Raw genomic sequence first — 17,532 nt, 5'->3', positions numbered from 1 at the left:
CTCTCCCCCAGCATTGCTGGTGTCTGCCTTCAGGTAACATACAACAGGACAAGAGGAAACAATTGTGCCAGGAGAGGTTTAGAATACATATTAGCGAAAATTTCTTCACTGAAAGGATGCCCAGACATTGGAACAGGCAGCCCAGGGCGGTGGTGGAGTCACCATTTTTCCTTAGCAGATCCCTCTTTTGCCTCAGATATACACTTTCCCCAGTAGAGCCGCATTTTTACTCAGATCTGGACAACCCAGTCTGTCTGAATTCGAGAAGGGTTTGGATAAGGCTCTTGGGCACATGGTGGGATTTTGTGTCCTGTGCATGGCCAGGAGTTAGACCCAATGATCCTGATGGGTCCCTTCAGCATATTCTATGGATCAATTCAGCACGTTCAATGCTTCTGTGATTATTTTGCTTCAGCAAACCAGCCCTGTGCCCATGCCAGCAGCTCCCACCGGGCAACTGCTTCTGCCACTGGCAAACATGGAGCCATCACCTCCCTTCCCACCCTGGGGGCTGCTCCTACCACTGGACTATATGGAGCCATCCTCTCTCCTCTCATGCTGCACCTGCTTGGGGCAACCATGGCTGATTCATCCTCGCACGCCGTTTCTGGTGGCGCCCGCCCCCGCTGCCGCCATTGCCCTCACGCCACGGCGCCATCTTGGCTCCCTCGCGCTCCCTGTCCTCCCGCCACGCTCCTCTCCCTCACACCGCCATGACCAGCGCTATCAGACCGAATTTAGTCTCAGGGCTACGAGACAGAATTTGTTTTGTGTGTGACAAACTGCTGGTAGCAAATGCCACGTCGGAAACACTGCGTGGGCGGCAGGCGGCTCCCTCCCTCCCTCCCCTCTGCCTGTGCCTCACTGCCCCCCCAGCCGCAGCCTCTGAGGCCATGCTGGCCACGGGCTGGGGTGGTGGAACACAACAAAAACCACTCTTTTCTTGCCAAAATATCTCTCTAAGGCTTTCTGAGCAGTCCCAGCCACGAGGCTTCATTGCAGCAGAGTGGGGGATGCAGCAGGTCTCTTCAGCAGTCCAAACCATCCCGCCAGGGTCACGCCATGTTTTTGAGCTGAAGAAAGGACAAAAGTGGTGGGTTTTGAGCATGGCTGAGCCCAACGCTGTGCAGACCCTGACTAGGACAGGCTCTGCTCCAGCTCCCACCTGCTGTTGGACAGCCCAGCCAGGAGCGTGTGGCACATGGCGACACTCCCTGATGCTTCCTCCATGACATGGAGACACTGGAGAAAAGGGCTGAAAAAGAAAAAAACCCTTTTTTTCTCATTGCAAACCACACTTACAGGTGTCTCATTAAATCAGACAAAAAAAAAAAAAAAAAAAAAAAGAGTATTTGATTTATCGTTATCACAAGGTGCCTGTGGGCTCAGCTGCAGCTCCCTGCTATTACTGGGGTTCCACCTCCCATGACAGGAGCCCCACTTCTGGCAGTGCCTTCATCCTCCTGCCATCAATAGAATCTCAAACCCCCTGTGTGAGACTCCTGCTCTCAGCAGCACCTGGAGCCCCCCACCATCTTCGGGGTCCCACTGCCCATGGCAGGACCACCAGGCCCAGCTGTATTTCACTTCGTGCCTGGCATCCAGATTGACCCAAACCCACGCTGACGTGACCCATGGCAGAGCCTCTTGAGCACCATCCCTTCGTCACTAAGAATAGATCCTGAGCGGTTAAAAAAAAAAAAAAAAAGCCAACAGAACAAAAAAGCCAACAGAAAAAAGGAGAACAATGTCTGCTTGACCATCAAAGAGCAACCACAGTCGTTGCAAGGCGGGAACACCTGAGATGAGGACTTTTGGGTTGTGTTTTCTCTTTCTGCAGCAGATGGGCTCGGTTTTCTCTGAAATAGATGAAATCTCTCCTTGTCTGAGGTAATGGCACACAGAGCTCCAGTGCTGGGGGCTGCCCCTCTTGTGGGTTTCTAGGGGCTGGAAGGGAGCCAGGGGAACAATGGGTCAGAAGACAAATTCAATTTTCTTTTAAGCTTGTTACCTGATGATTCCTATTTGTACAGAAAGATACAGATCTTGTGGGCTGAAACCTGTGTGCTGGCCCCAGTACTCATCTGAGAACTTGGCAATTCATTGCAGGAGTGGGCTGTGCCTAAAGGCCACCTCCCAGACCCAGGTCTGGATGAGCAGTGTCACAGCTCTCCAGACCTTCAAGACCTGGCATGTCCAGCCCATGGCTCTGCAGGGCACAATCTTGGCCAATTGTTAAAAAAATGCTGAATTTCTGTGTATTATAAACAAGAAGATTTGTCAGAGCTGGCACCAAACGCTCTGCTCCGTTAGCAGAGGCGGTTTTCAGAAGTCAATATCGAAATGGTGGTGGAAAATGGGGTATTTTGAAGCTGTTGAAAGAGCAGTGTTGTGCACAGCTATCAGCCGATATATCCGACAGGCCACACATGAGGGTGTTTAGCTGGTGCCACTGGAAACATTTTCAGCAGCACCTTAAATCAAACTCATCTAAACCATCTGCTGCTTAGAGTGATCCTTGGCCAAGCTCACCCACCACAGAGGCATTCAGAAACAAAGATACTTAAAAGGCTTTAATTGACCTCAGTGCCTTTGAACAAGGACGTGAGATGACAGAACAAGTGAGAATGGCTCCAAACTGACAGAGGGCAGGGTTAGACCGGACATTAGGAAGAAATTCTTCCTTGTCATGGTGGCAAGGCCCTGGCACAGGTTGCCCAGAGAAGCTGTGGCTGCCCCATAGCTGGAAGCGTTCATGGCCAGGTTGGGCGTGGCTTGGAGGAACCTGGGACAGTAGAAATTGTCCCTGCTCATTGCAGTGAATTTTCAGTTTAGGTTTGTTGAATCATAGAATTTCACAAGGAGCTGGAAGGGACTTTAAAGCTCATCTTGTTCCAGCCATGGAGTCTTTCCCCTCCTGAACAGGAGACACTGATCCAGATGAGCCTGGATCCTTTGATAGGCTCCATATTTTCATGGCAGGCAGTATTCCTCCTTTCCCTTTGCCCTCCTCTATTTTGCAGGCAAAATCATTCTTCTGCACACAATGAGGATAAATAAAAGATTGAAATAAATTGCTCTCCTCCAGATCTTCTCTGGGTAATGCATCACTAGAGGATCTGCTGGCTGAGATAGAGTGAAGGGAGTTGCAGACAACGCCACAATCTCTGATCCGAGCAGGACAGAGCTTTGTCTCGTGACTCCATTCAGTGAGGCAGCATTTGGGAAACACTTTTTTGGGTTAGGGTGTGGGAAGGAAGATCTTCTTGCTGAAGTGAGGAGCAGGACTTCTCTATCCCCTTGGGGACAGGGAGGGGGAGCCCAGAGCAGCCAGACCGAGACTGCAGGATGGCCTTCAGTTCTCACGCTGCCAGGACACCCTTTCTCACCTCTGTCTCCATCTAACAGCACTTTCTCATTTTCAAAAGAGTTGAGAGAACCACTAAAACACAAATACGTGTTGGGGTTCCATTTTTTGCCTCACCTCTCTCTGCCACCCTGCCTGTCCAGCGTGTAATGGAAATTTTACCGCAGCGCTCGATGAGCAAACAGGAAGCCAGCAGAGAGTGTGGCAGCTCGCTGTGGCCCCGCTCAGCTCAGCCAGGGGACAAGAAAGGCTATAAAAGGCAGCATGGGGGTGGCAGGGGGAGGAGAGCAGGCCAGAGGGGCCAGGGCTGGCAGCGGTGCAGGGGACCCGCTCCTGGGTTCACAGGTAAGGCAGGCACTGCCCTGCGCCCTCTTTTTCTTCCTTCTGCAAATGATTCCTGATTATTTCTAGAAGTATTTTCCACTGTTCTTCCTGGGGCCAATTGAGAGGATTCTGCCATACTTTACTCTCTGTAACAAGCTTACTAAAATTCACCTTGCCGGGAAAAAACTAATTCTAATTGGCTTTTGCCTCTTCTTTTTCATCTTTGCAAACCCATAGTACAAACGATAAAATCCCCCAAAGCTGCTCATATTTCCAGTGGAGGTATTGGAGAAGGTAAAGCTGGGCAGTGGATCCACAATTCCCTTGCTCCTGTCAGAAAGATTTTTCTTCCTTTTCTCTGAAGGAAATCCAGAGCTCCTCTATTGAATAGTCTCGGCTGTGTGTGGAGTACTCAGAGCTGCATCTGGCTCAGTCCCCACCACAGCAGTGGGAGGGTGTTTGGACCCAAAGTAAAAAATCCAGAAAGGGACTGAAAACAGACCACAGATTCCTTTCACAGCTTTCCAGGCTCACTCACTTCTTGCATGGAGCTTGTCAGTGGGAAAACAGTGGGAAAACACTTCCTTTTCAATTTTGTACTGAGTTCATTCATTTTGATTGATAAGCTTTTAATTCGTTTTTCCTTCAGCTCCCTGAAAGGAAGGTTCAGCTGGGTGGGGTCGTCTCTTCTCCCAAGTAAGAAGTGACGGGATGAGAGGAAACAGCCTCCAATTGCACCTGGGAAGGGTTTATGTTGGATATTAGGGAAAACCTCTTCACCAGAAGAGTTATCCAGCACTGGAGCAGGCTGCACAGTACTGGGGTTGCCATCCCTGAAGGGATTTAAAAGAAGTGTGGATGTGGCACTTGGGGATATTGTTTAGTGATGTTTTTGGCCATGCTGAGGGAATGGTTGGGCTTGGTGATCTCAGAGGGCTTTTCCAACCCAAATGGTTCTGTGATTCTTTGATTCCCTGGGAGCATGCAAGGCAATATGAGGAGGTTTGGGTGGGTCCCACAGACAACTCCACCATAAAAACAGAGGTAAGGCCCTGCTTCTTTTTTGTCTCCTCCAAATTCTTCAAAGGTTGGGAGATCTGGGCAAGTCCACGGTGTGAGGCACAAGGCACATGGCAGGGGGTTTGGCAGCTGCCCCAGTGAGGGGCACCTCGAGGACTGTCTAACCTGAGAATGGTGAAACATCAAGGTCAATCTCAGGTTCGTCAGCCCATGAGATGCCTTCTCCAGAGCGGGACGGGCAGCACCAGCCCCACGGCTGCCACCTCCACCCAGCACATGGAGAAACACAGCAGGAGCAGGGGGACACCAGAGCTTCTTCTGCACTTCTTCTTCTCGCTTCTGGCACGGCTGTTTGTGAGGATGGGCAAGGACCTAAGTGGGTGTCAGCCCCAGGGGGCAAAGGGAGGACAGTGGCCGGCAAATCCCACCTGTTCCTCAGGAGAAGCTGCTGGAAGCTCGGCCACAGCTCAGGGCTGTGCTGCCAGGGCCGGTGCTGCTGCAGCAGCTGCTGCTCGTGTGACAGGAGGCTCCGAGCATCAAAAGCACCTAATTAGGAACCTCTCCCACTCCCACCCGGATCTGTGCCTCTGTGTGCAGCGAGCGCAGCCCAGGGGTGAGTTTGGCATCCCTGAAAGCATCATTAACACTTCGCTCCTCACATTCCTGACTAGAGGAGGAGGGAGTGACAGCCCTAAAAGTGACGATAATGAATCCCCAGGCGGTGCACAGGGCCCATCAGTGCTGGATTTGTCAGTAATTTATAAAGGGAGCAGGGGACAAAAAGGGTATTTTTAATTTTTCAAGTTGAGCTTCCTAAATAAAACACAAGTCCAAGATACGCTTGTCAGAATCACTGTCTTTCCAACAATTAAATGACTAATCCTAAAGATAAACTCTCTAAAAGGTTACCAGCCACAGTGCAGGCCATGGGGGCAGAGCAGGAGCAGAAATCTCTGCCCAGAGCCATGGTCTCTCTCTTCTGAGACAAGGTGGCCCCCAAAGCCCCCTGAGTGATGCTCTGGGCACCGGCCCCTCCTGCTGTGTCTCTCCGTGCCGCAGCCCCTGGCCCCTCCAAGTGCTGCTTCTGCAGAGCAGCCCCAGGAGATGGGGTAGAAAGAGTTTTTCAGAGACAGCCCAGCCCCACATGCAGGGGAGGAGCCAAAATTGCTGAGCTGGACGCTCTGGACCCGCCAAGTGCTAGCACGACTTCCAGAAGATGTAAAACCATGCTGGGAGCCCCCATGAGCAGCCAGGCAGCACAGGAGAGGCAGCTCCATTCCCCGTGCAGGGATCCAGCCACTGCTGGAGCTGCTTTCATCTGCCCATGGGATTTTGGGGTCTCATTTGCCCTGAGCCCCCAGCAGGTGTGGGGATGCCCTGGGAGCTGCAGGCAGCACTCCTGGCAGTGCTCCAGGCTCAGGGTAGGGGACAGCACGGGGTCAGGCATGGGGGATAGGGAGAAAAGCAGCCTCGGGTGAAGCACTGGAAAGGAGAGAGGATCTCGATGATTCAGCGAAGACAAGGACTTTAAAAGCTCACAAAGCCAGCAGGAGGCAGCTGCTCCCCTTTCCTGCCCACCCAGTGCTTGCTCTGCTGCTGCTGGGAGTTATTCTGCAGCTGGGGGGGTTAGGGACCCCCGGCTTGCCACCCCCACAGACCTCTTGAGCCCTTTCCAGTGACCCTCAGAACTCTGCAGAGCCCTTGTTTTTCATGGGGCTCTTGCCATGAAGGAGGATGGGAGGAGTTCTTGCCATTCAGCCAAGTTCTACCTAAAGTGGGCTGGTTTGCTTTCTCCTCTTCTCTTAAGTTTGTTCCTCAAGGGGGAATTTTAATTTTAGAGACAGCAGCGCTTCTGCAAGGTGAAGGAAGTAATTGCTGAGCTCTGAGGGGCTGGCAATGGAGGCTCCAGCAGGGAGGCAGTGAAAGGCAAGTGAGCCTCGCCCGTGGATCCCGGAATGCGCCCCCAGGGGTGTGTCTGTGCTAGGATCGGGCCAGGAGAAGAACACGCCTTAGTGCTTTGTCAAATTGTGCTCCAGAAGCGCCTTTTGCTTCTGCAGCGAAGTTTTCATCTGTGTGATAGCAGCACAGGGATCGCTGGGAGGAGCCGGGAAGCAGCCGGGGCTGCCTCCACCGAACATCTGCCGAAGGAGCCATCGGGAAAACTTTCCCTGCGACGTGAAACGCTGCAGAGCTCGGGGCCGAGCCCGCACACACGCGTGTGCCCGGTGTGCCCTTCTGCCATGGGCACATCTGACCCCGAGAGGATCGGGGGGCTCCATGCGGGTGCCAGGGCCCAGGTGCCAGGAGCACCACCCGAGCGATGTGGCAGTGTGGGGTTTGCCTGGCGGGTCCCGCTGCACCCCAGGCACCCCGGCACACCCTGAGGGTCTGTCGTGCACACTCATGAGCTCACACTCACCTCACACCCTCCCACCCCCAGCTCCCCTTCACCTCTCCAACCCCCACACCGAGAAACGCCCCTCAACACCTTTGTGCCCTGCACGCCCCACGCTCCCCAAATCGCTCCCTCACCCCACGCACCCCCGGACTCACATGCCCATGCAGCCGCTGTGTCCCCCTCCCAGCCTCTGCCCCTCAGAGGGTCACACCCACCCCCCGTGCCCCCCGGCCGGTGTCCCCCGGTTCTCCCCCCGGTTCTCCCCCCGTTCAGCACCGCGGACAGATCCCGGCCCCGCTCCCATCACGTGGCTCCCCCGCCCCTATAAAGCGCGGGGCGCGGAGCGGCGCGTCCTGCGCGGGAGCGGAGCGAGCGGAGCGCGGAGAGCGGTGAGAGAACACCGGCACCCCCGGAGCCCCGCCGCAAGCAGGGGGATCCCGAGCCCGGGGGGACACGGGGAGAGGAAGGTCCTATGCCAGGGGAGGGTGGGGTTGTCCCCTCGCGGAGGGTCCCGTCCCGGCTGCGGAGGGTGTCTCATGCCCCATCCCAGGAGAACGGGTGTCGCGTCCGCGGGTGGGGGATCCCAGCCCGCGGGGGTCCCATCCCCAGAAGGGTCCTGTCCGAGGGACGGGGGGTGGGATTCCCATTGGTGGGGGTGGGGGTCTCGTCCCAGAGGGCTTCATCCCCAGGGAATTTCATCCCTGGGGAGGGGGTCCCCAACGGGGTGAAGCCCCTCGAATGACCCCTGACCGCAGCGGGGGGGATGTGGGGGTCCGGGTTGGGGGGGGCTGCTCTTACAGGCTTCTGGCCCCGAAGTGGCTGCGATGCGGGTCAGGATGATTTCAGCTGCCTCCGTCCTCGTCCTGCTCTTCCTGCCCTCGGAGACCTGCTCCCCGCTGCAGTGGCCCCGGGGTCCGTCCCGCAGGCTGACCCTGGCCCCGCAACTCACCTGGGAGCCCTGGATGGGAGCCCCGAGACCTCCGGTCCCCGCCACCGATCCCCTGCCCCAAAGACTGTGCCTGTTCCACGGGGCAGAGCTCGGCCCGGCCCCCCGAGCCCGGCGGGCGCTGCAAACCGGCAGGAGGCGAGACGGAAAACCCAACTCGTTGGATCTCACCTTCCACCTCCTGCGCGAGTTCCTGGAGATGTCCCGGGAGGAGAGACTGGCCCAGAAGGCGCTCAGCAATAAGCTCTTGCTGCAGAGTATAGGGAAATGAGGGAGGGTCGTTGGAGGCGGGGGATTGAAGGAGACCGACCCCGTAACAAGACACCACGGCAGAGCGGAGAACGGGAGGATGCTGTGGGCTGCAGCTGTGCCCAGGGATTCCCCACCTTGCCCGGCAGTGTTCGTGTCACTGCGTCCCGCGTGTCACTGTTGTGCATTAAAGTCACAGTCGTACCTGCCCTGCTGCTCTGCTCTTATGCTTCTCCACTGTCATAAACCTGTGGAGGTCGCCCCAAAATACCAGAGCAATCCCAGATGCTTCCTTGGGTGAAAAAAACCCCATCTGCATAAAGAGGTCTGAGTGACGCAGGTAGTGCCACCCCGGCTGGAAGCTGCACCCTGAGACCCAAAGGGCTTCTCCAGTACCCCTGTGAATGGCTCCAAAAGCTGCTGCTTCCCACTTTGCTGCAAATCTGCACCTTTCTGTGTCACAGCTGGGGATTTGGGACAAGGTTTAGTGACACCTGAGCTTGGCGGTTCTTGGAGGGAGATGAGCATCTGTGTAAAACATTGGCAGCAAGAGCACTGCAGCCCCACCCAGAGGCCCCCCCTTCCCCAGGCTGTGTCCTCCCTGTGGCATGGAGCCCCCCCTCAGCTCAATCCCCCTCCTGCCGTCACAGCCTTGAGCTTGGAGCGGCCATTCCCACCCCGAGCTGTGCACAGTCCATTGCCAGGCTTGATGGGGCTGAACCGGGTTTGGGAAGGCTCCCAGGCACTGACAGTTGTGGGAGGAAGAAAGTTGTGCCAGGACCCTGTGCTCTGCAGACCAGAGAAAGGGTCAATATCCTTTTCCCAGGCCAGCTCAGCCATTCCAGCCTTTGGTGGTTGACTGGGGTGGGCACAGGGCTGGACAGGACCTCTTGCACCCTGGGGACATCAGAGAGGGGACAGTGAGGGAGCAGAGACTTGTAGGGTTGGGACAGAAATCACGGTAAAGATCAGACCATGCCAAAACAGGAGTGCAGGGAAGTGGTGAGGAGCAGGTGCCCGAGTTGAGCAGCTTGGTCTCAGCTTTGAACCCAACCTGGCCTGACCCTGCACCTCACTCCTGCCTCTCCAGAGGGGCTGCCTGGCTCCAGAAGCTTTTGGTGCTGCCAGAGCAACATGGGCCACAGGCAGGGACACCTCCCTTTAGATCAGTTTGTTTAAAGCCCTGTCCAACCTGACAACCCCAAGTTAAAACACAATTTTATGCTCACCTCCATCAAATACAGAACTCACCTTTCCAAAATGAACAGTGCCAGGGTCAGAACAGCCGCTGGTGGCACTGCAGCAGGGATAGCCCCACAGTCACCACAGGCTTGGGGGCAGGACAGATTTCTGCTGCCTTAGTCCCCACCTTGGCTTGGATCAGTCTCACAGCTCCTTCAGAACATCTTCCACTCATCTTTGTTCTCTCTACCAGCAACACCAGGAGCAAACCCAGTGTCAATAACCTGAGTTTCTCCAGAAAAGGGTATTTTTACAGCAGAGACAGCCCCTGTTGCCTCCCTCAGCCCTGCATACAATCCCCACCTCACCAACAACTCTAACCCGCATTTACACCCCAAAGTCCAGCATCCCATAAAGATCTTTGGACTTTCAGGCTCAAAACCAGCCCAGACCCCTCAGTGGGTGCAGGAGGGGTACAGGGGAGTGGCTGCAGTTCCTGCCCCAGGGACCCAGCACCCAGTGCTCACCCCAGGGATGGGTGACCTCTCCCACTTCCCAGCCAGCCTCACCCTGTCCCACAGTCCCTCTCTCTTGTGCGGAGTTCCAGCGTGCAAATAAAGAAAGAAAAATCCGATGGGCATTTCTGCATTGAAAACATTTATTTTACAACAGTGGTTTCCGATAACTTAGCAATCTTTATTTTAGTTTATATTTGGACATACAAGACACAAAGTACCATGCTAAAACAGAAAATAATTCCTTCTGCCATCACCGCGGGTATGTACAGGAGCTCAGTAGTATCGAGTGTTACAATCCACGAAGTTCAGACAGCCACGTCTACTTACAGACAACTCAAAGTATGGTCCTTTAGTAACATAACAAAATAGATATATGTCTATATTATAATTGCTTCTCAGATGCATTTATACTCGATTGTGGTGGGTTTGGTTTGGGGTTTTTTTTACTATTTTTTTTCTTTTTTAAAGATGGGCTCTCTCTATCCCCCACCCCCGCCCAAGTTGAAGTGCAGTGCAAATGCAGGCACATGTCTCCTGGCATCCTCAGCTCCCTCTGGCTCAAAAAGGGGCCAGGAAACCAAACCCCATGAGGAATTACACAGTTCAGGGCCTTGCTCACATGCAAAATGAACATAAACCGCCTGGGATGTCAGCGGTGACACCAGCCGACCCATCCACACCCCGCCCCAGCAAGGCAGGCAATGGTGGGATGAGAGGGAGGAAGGAATGACAGCGATCAGCTCAGCATCCAGCACGGGAACAGCGTGTTTGGGATTGGCAAACTTGGAGTTCAGCAACCGTGATGGTCACAAACAGAACTTCAGCGGTGCCAGCAGTAAAAATCTCCCCAATATTCCCCCATTTCTGCCGTGAAGCAGCAACCCCTGGTGTGCTGCGTGGCAGGAACAGCCCCTGGCAGGAACAGCCTGAGGAAGAGGGCGGTGGTGACTCTATCCAGCATGGCTAGAGGGGGACATGGTGGGACTCAAATGTGCATCAGCCACAACCATTGTGCCTTCACTTGGATCACTGCCAGCATCAGGTGCAGGAATTTCAGAACTCCAGGTCCTTATGGAACCAACCTGCAAGAGGAGGGACAGCGCCTGGCCGTGCAAACCCCATGCTGCCCACGTGGGAACTCCCCGAGCAGGGTGCAGGGAGCAGGAGAAGCATCTCCTGCTCCTAGGACCCATTTATTTATACAACAGGCTCCTTCACCATGTCCTCACCAGTCCCTCAACCCCACAGGTCGGGTTTGGGTTTTCCTACAGCTGAGAGCAAAGAAGCACATTTGTGGCCACACAAAACTCACACCTTCCCCCTGTCTGGCTGAGTTCAGAGCACTACTTGGAGCCAAATCTCCTGTTTTTACCACCAAAGAAAAACCCAAGGTGCACACCTGTTGTATAAATATATACATATGTGCATATATACATACATACACACACTTGATGCTGCAGCCCACGCCCTCAGCACGGGGTGGACCTTGCTCTGTGAGCTCACCCAGCCCTGCTCTAGGGAGTCCAGTGTGGTGAAAACCAGGGAAAAAACCCAAATCCATGTGTTCTATCACAGCTTCAGTGATGAGCACATTAACCACATCTAAACACCCCACGTGCCAGCTGCACAAGTCCAGTCACTCCAGAGCTGCCTCTGTGCCCTCTGCCAGCTCTCCCTTCTCTCATCCTAAGGAAAGCTGGAGCAGGCAGAGCTCTGCTCCAGCCAGAGGAGCTGGGACAAGGGGCACCTCATGGAATTCAAGTAGATTGTTAAATTTTTGGAATGGTTTGACAATTAACTGCTCACAGACTGCAAGAGAACACCCACAGGGTTGGGAGAGGGAGCAGAGAAGACAACAGCACTCGGGAATGAACAGCCAGTTTATATAAGACTTCCTCTATACATATACATACATACATATATATATAACCACCAGAAATTCCCAGCATCTATCCTTTTAACACCAAAATGAATTGTGCATGTACCATTGGCATAATGAAAGTTCGTCTTCCAGATTTCTGGCATTTGGCTTGTGCAAACATCAGACAGCCAGCTTCCCTCCTGCGGCTTCTCCTCGTAAAGGAAGTGTCTTCTTGGAAGAACACAGGAATTGCAGTCTTGCTGAGTCCCAGACAGTCCCAGAAAGCCTCCAAAGGCAGCTCGTGGAGGGGACCATGGATCTTGTGGGAGCTGAACACTGACAAATTTCCTGCCACCTGGTGAGCTACTGGCTACAATTCTTTTGAGAGATTTTAAGCAGCTGTTGGTGCAATGAGACACTACAAACTAGATGATCTCCACTAGAATACAGAGCAGCAGCACCAGATGCTGAAGCATGTGAAGTTTATATCGACCTGACACTATAAACTATTACTGGGGCGGGTCACGGTTCAGTGCTCCAAGATTAATGCATTTAAACACCTTTTGGAATTACTGACACGAGGTGGGGGCTGCAAACTGCCCTGACCACCCTGCCAGAGTGACCTGTTAAACATGATGCCAAGATACAGGTGCACTGGGTACAAAAAACCTGCAGCATAAATTTCCTATATTATCCAGAACTTGGCAAAAAGATCAACGGGCACCAGAGGAAGGGCACAAAGTAGTTGAGAGAAGCAGGAGCCTCTCTCAAGGAGCGTGCACGGTACAAATGCCCTAGAACAGTCCCTCAGAGTGCACAGGTGTCCCCCCCACACCACTAAACTGCCTCACAGATGGGACAGGAATAGCTTTTGTCATGCTCCTGCCCTGGTTACACCTGTGTGAGGTGTTTACAGGCTGACAGGAAGGGTTTGGAGAGCTGCACTCCCCCGACCACAGCCCTGCTGCAGGACTGGGTGTTTCTGTGCCATGCCCAAGCCCTGCTCCTCAGTTCTGCCCCTCCAAACCTCCAAGAGGATCCCACTTTAAGAACACTAGGAGTGCTAATATCTAAAGCAGTTTTTAAATACTACAAATCTAAAAAGAAGACTAAAAAGGGAACATGGCTCTAAAACACCACTGCATGGGACCAGCAAAAACCGACACCCTATGGGATGCCACTGAGGTCTTACATAAATTTATATACAGATAAATATTTAAGAATTTCCTACAAATATCACTAACAAAATGAGACTGGCATTTAAGGGGTGCAATGCCCCTTCAGTACAGTGCGTTTAGGATGTTCCCATCCCTGGGGAGGATGGGCAGGACAGATCCAGCACCTCCTTTTCCAGCAGCTCCATGCGCCAGGAGGGACAGCCGGCACCTGAGCGCTCTCAGCAGCAGCTTTCCCTCCTCACCCAAGGTAGGAATGGCTCTCCATGCAACACAGGGATAAATCACTATCCTGAACACCAAACTCTCCAGATGGGATTCACCCCAATGGAGCTACAAGTGCTGAGGAAATCAGTGCTGGAGAGGTTGGAGGAGCTGGATGGAGGCGGCCGAACGACTGGGATGGAGGACTCAGGCAACTTGTACAAATGATACAACTTTAAAGAAACAAATAAATAAATAAAATCCAAGCTCAAGTTTTAATTCTGGCAACACGCTGGACAGAATGGACAGCGGTCAGGTTTGATTTTGGAGGGAAACATTCTGCACTAAGCCAGGTAAGGCTGCAGCACTGAGATGCTGCAGCTCCCCTCACCCAAGCTCAGAAATCCTGAGCTCCTCTGTCAAATTTTAAACCATTATTCCCAATAGAACTTTGCATTTACTAGGATTCTACTTGGCCATTATGAAGTGCAACTTGTGTTAGAGCCCAGGGTACTCTTGCACCTTCCCTCCAAGAGGGGAAAAGTGGGCATTAATGTACCTATGTGTCATGACATGGTTTTGGCTTTAAAGAAGGAATGTTTAAATCACTTCCTTACATAGTTGAAGAAGAACTTCACTAATACACAACGATCCTAAACTCAGAGATTAGGCAGTAACATGGGCAAACTTGAAACAGCTTCAAAAAACATAAATATTCCTCTAGAATTATGTTTTCCCATCATTCCCTGTAACTGAGATCTCAGAACGGTTTCCCTTGGAGCATCTAACATAACTCTGGCATGTAACAGACTCATTTCCTGTTCACACACCACCCACAGACAGAACCAACAGGAAAGCAGTCTCTCTCCAAACTCATCCCTTGTTAAGCAAAGATCTAAAACTGCAAACTTATCCTGGATGTCATCTTTCCCCACAGATAACTCTTCTGCCTCTGGTCCACACGTGCTGCCCACACTTCAGTTCCCCTGTCAGGAGCCTGCAGTGACTCCAGGTGTGTCACACCCATCCCCAGAGCCACAACTTCCCACCAGCCTCTCTGCTTCTGTGGAAGCAGCCCAGAGAGGTTAAGAAATAAGAGTATTATTCCAAATTAACAGTGACAACCAGCCCCCAGCAGTGGGGACAAAGCTGCTCTGCAGCACAGCAACACCCAACAACCATCTCCGTGTTATCCACTGAGATGAACACAGGGACAAAGAATGAAACAGCTCCCAGGGAAGAGCCCCTCCCTCATTCACTGACTTGCTCTGCTCAGCCACACTTATTTACAAAGCCAAAAAACCTAAGTACCTTTTTTTTTTTCTTTTTTGTACCAAGAACACAATTTGCAGGTACAGGCAATTGTAACCAGTGAATGTGGAGAGGACAAAGCCTGCACATCCCCTGCCATATTCCAGAGTGCAATTCTACACCAAGAACAGGCTTCAGGCAAAATCTACAAGGATAGACAAAATGATACTGGGTTTAAGCCTAAAAATGGCTTTTTGTTCCAAGGGGTCAAAGAAAGACATTAACTAAATAAGGACCTCAAGCCAAATCATACACAAATGTCCTCAAAGTTATCCAAGTCAGGAAAATTTAAAAGTATTTTACACTAAACCACCACATTTCAGGTCTGTAAGGACTATGGGCAAAGAAGAAATTACTTAAGGAGTGTGCTGCTGAAATTGAGCCACTAATTAAAAGTAACAGATTTTTGGGGGAATTTTGGGGGCTGGATATGGTACTAAAATCATGCTGATCTGCAGCAAGCTCCCATGCAGGTGATTATGTCCTTGTACCAACAGCCACAGCAAAGTCTGGGTGTGCAGACACTCCTCACTGAGCACTGAGACCATGGGGAGAACATGTTCTCCTACCCAGCACGTTTAACATGGTTTCATGGCAGATTTCATGCTGCTCATGCAAAGACAGCAGGAAAATATATTCAGAATAGCTCTCTGGGTCCCTGTCCTTTCCTGGCAGTCTTTATGCAGACCAGTGGATCTTTACCCTCCTTCAAAGCACTCACTGCTGGTGAGGGAGCAGCAGACACGGGGGGAAGGTGCCAACAGCCCCTCCACAGAAAGAGGGGAGAACAGATCAGGGGGATGGGGGAACAAGGGACAGTAGAGGCATTGTGATATAAAACTGTAACGATTAAAATTAATGAGGCCATAATTACCCACTGAAAGTGCCAAGTGTGGGTTCTCTGGAGCTGTTCTAGATCTGACTCTGGATCACCTAAAGCAGGACTACTGACAACAAAACACACCAGTAATTCAGCAGCTGCCTAAAATGCCTTTTTAACAGTTAAACCTCAGTAAACCACAGTTTCTAGAACAGAATTCAGACTTGATTTGGTTTCAAAATAGTACAGGAAACCTTTCAGTGGTTTCCATATAGTTGTTCCAAAGAAAAGAGAAACACTGGTGTAAACAAATCTAAATGCAAGACAATGTGCAAATTATACAATATAAACACAAAGAAAGATGGTTTGTTCTTTAAAACCCATTTAAGTACTCCCCAAAGATGTTCATTAAATTAAAGGGTTAGTGTATTATAAAAGCTTTAAAAAAAGACATGTAATACCCCATTTGCCTATTAAAATTTCAAATTATTAGAACAAAATTTAAACATCAATTGTTTTTAAACATTTCTGCTGTTGCCTACTGTCTGCATTTTACCATTTGCTCAGTGAGAGCCAGTTAACCAGTTTCACTTTACGATTCTCATGCATTCAGAAACAAAGCTGCACTATTTGGTCTTTAGCATTACAGGAAAACAACTGAACTCAAATCAAAACAGAATTGTGCTTGGAGTTAAAATCCCACTGCCACCACCACAGGAGCCCATTCCCAGTTGGTTTTGGTTCCATTGTCACTGGAGATCGCCTCATACACAACGAGCTGTTCAATTTACTGTTCAAAGATTGGCAACTCTCCCTTTTTATTTTTCAAGGTAGATTTATTTAAGCTGAAAACCAGCATTAGAGAGGACTCCAGCTCTGCAGGACTGGCATTTTTTGGTTCTTGGCTTTGTAAACTTGCTTAGATAATAACACAGGAATAGAAGGAGGAATGAAAGAATTGGTTTGTTGCACTCAAATGAAAATCCTCAACTTCTAAAGGTCTTTAACAGCTCAGCTGTACAGAAGAGCAGTGGCTTCTGTGACACTTTTAAAATCTCATTTTTAGGCCAGTACTGCTGCTTAAAATGCAGAATGTCTCCATCGCACTGATATTGTGACAACTCAATACGTTACACCACAGACATTTAACATAACTCCATACATGCTATAAAAAAACAAAAAACAAAACAAAACAGGAGGAAAAAAAAACAAAAGAAAGGAAACAAATAAGACCGTAGCTAAACTGCTTTAAATACTGCATGCTACAGCACTTCACGTATCGTAGAGATACGACACTGAAAGGTGACAAAAGGCTGAAGGGATTACAAAATATTTTCGGCAGGTTGGAAAGCTGCCCTCTTACTGTGGCAGAATTATTCCCCCTCCCCGTTCTCTACTTCTAATGTTCATGATTCTAGTGTTGAGTTGGCCATGTATTTTTGTTTTTTTATCCATTCTAATGACAGTGTTTCCTTAACTTAATTAAATCCATCGGTGTGGTAGCTGGGGTGAGAGTCAGCTGTGAGCTGGGTTGTCTCTGTGGCTGATGCTGGCTGTATCACAATAGGTGCATCTGAGGCCTCTGAAAAGTGAAGACAAAAGACTTAGCACACCAAGGAACAAATACTGCACTGTATGTTTTGGCAAGCACATCTCCCTACAACCCTCTGATAACACCATTTTACACTCCTTTAGGAGTATGATATTAATTCCCTGATTTTCAGTGTGCACACAACAGTGCTCACCTCAATTCCACATGTGGAATGTTTATTATCATTTCCTTTTTCCTGTAAAAGCAGCTGATCCTCACCCACCATTCAGCAGTGCCCATTAAAAATGTCATCAGAGCATACACAAGGCTCTACAGTATTTTAAATAACTGCCTTAATCCTGCAGAAACAGCTCCACAAACAATATTAGAGCTACAAGGGTAGCAGTGCCACTTCCTCCACACCTGACACCCCCAACCTTTGGGTACAGGGAACCCCTTCTGCAGTCCCACATGGCTGGTCCATTTGTTACCCCAGGATGTGGAAGGAACATAATGATGGTCATGGACTGCTCTGAAATTAATCCCAGCTAGGTTCAGTGAAGACCCTCCAGGTGTTTTTAGCAACTTTATCTCTGCTGTCAGCAAAGTCTCGTGGCACAAACATT

The 17,532-nt window shown here is 51.0% G+C and overlaps 2 protein-coding genes and 1 non-coding gene across 4 annotated transcripts in view; 2 read left to right on the top strand and 1 right to left on the bottom strand.

Annotated features, from left to right (window-relative positions):
- The first annotated feature begins 4,842 nt into the window (after positions 1 to 4,842).
- Positions 4,843 to 4,934, top strand: MIR1388 (microRNA mir-1388). Its single transcript, NR_049130.1, has one exon. It is a non-coding gene; the product is annotated as a microRNA mir-1388 (primary transcript).
- Positions 4,935 to 7,366: 2,432 nt separating this feature from the next.
- LOC121470963 (uncharacterized) lies at positions 7,367 to 8,513 on the top strand. The gene is made up of 2 exons (XM_041720272.2): positions 7,367 to 7,498; positions 7,910 to 8,513. The coding sequence occupies exon 2, from the start codon at positions 7,934 to 7,936 to the stop codon at positions 8,324 to 8,326; it is 393 nt and encodes a 130-aa protein (XP_041576206.1). The 5' UTR covers positions 7,367 to 7,498; positions 7,910 to 7,933; the 3' UTR covers positions 8,327 to 8,513.
- Positions 8,514 to 10,122: 1,609 nt separating this feature from the next.
- The window catches only part of DNAJC5 (DnaJ heat shock protein family (Hsp40) member C5), a 29,859-nt gene continuing 22,449 nt past the window's right edge, over positions 10,123 to 17,532 (bottom strand). For both annotated transcript variants that reach the window (XM_030288931.4, XM_072916900.1), the window contains one exon: positions 10,123 to 16,957. In XM_030288931.4, the coding sequence (XP_030144791.1) occupies positions 16,854 to 16,957 (104 nt within the window). In that variant the 3' untranslated portion in view covers positions 10,123 to 16,853. The remainder of the gene's footprint in view (positions 16,958 to 17,532) is intronic.

This window comes from Taeniopygia guttata, chromosome 20 (assembly GCF_048771995.1).
Source record: "Taeniopygia guttata chromosome 20, bTaeGut7.mat, whole genome shotgun sequence".
NCBI classification, from domain to species: domain Eukaryota; kingdom Metazoa; phylum Chordata; class Aves; order Passeriformes; family Estrildidae; genus Taeniopygia; species Taeniopygia guttata.
The sequence above is the reverse complement of the archived record's forward strand: the minus strand, read 5'-3'. Positions and strand labels throughout refer to the sequence as shown.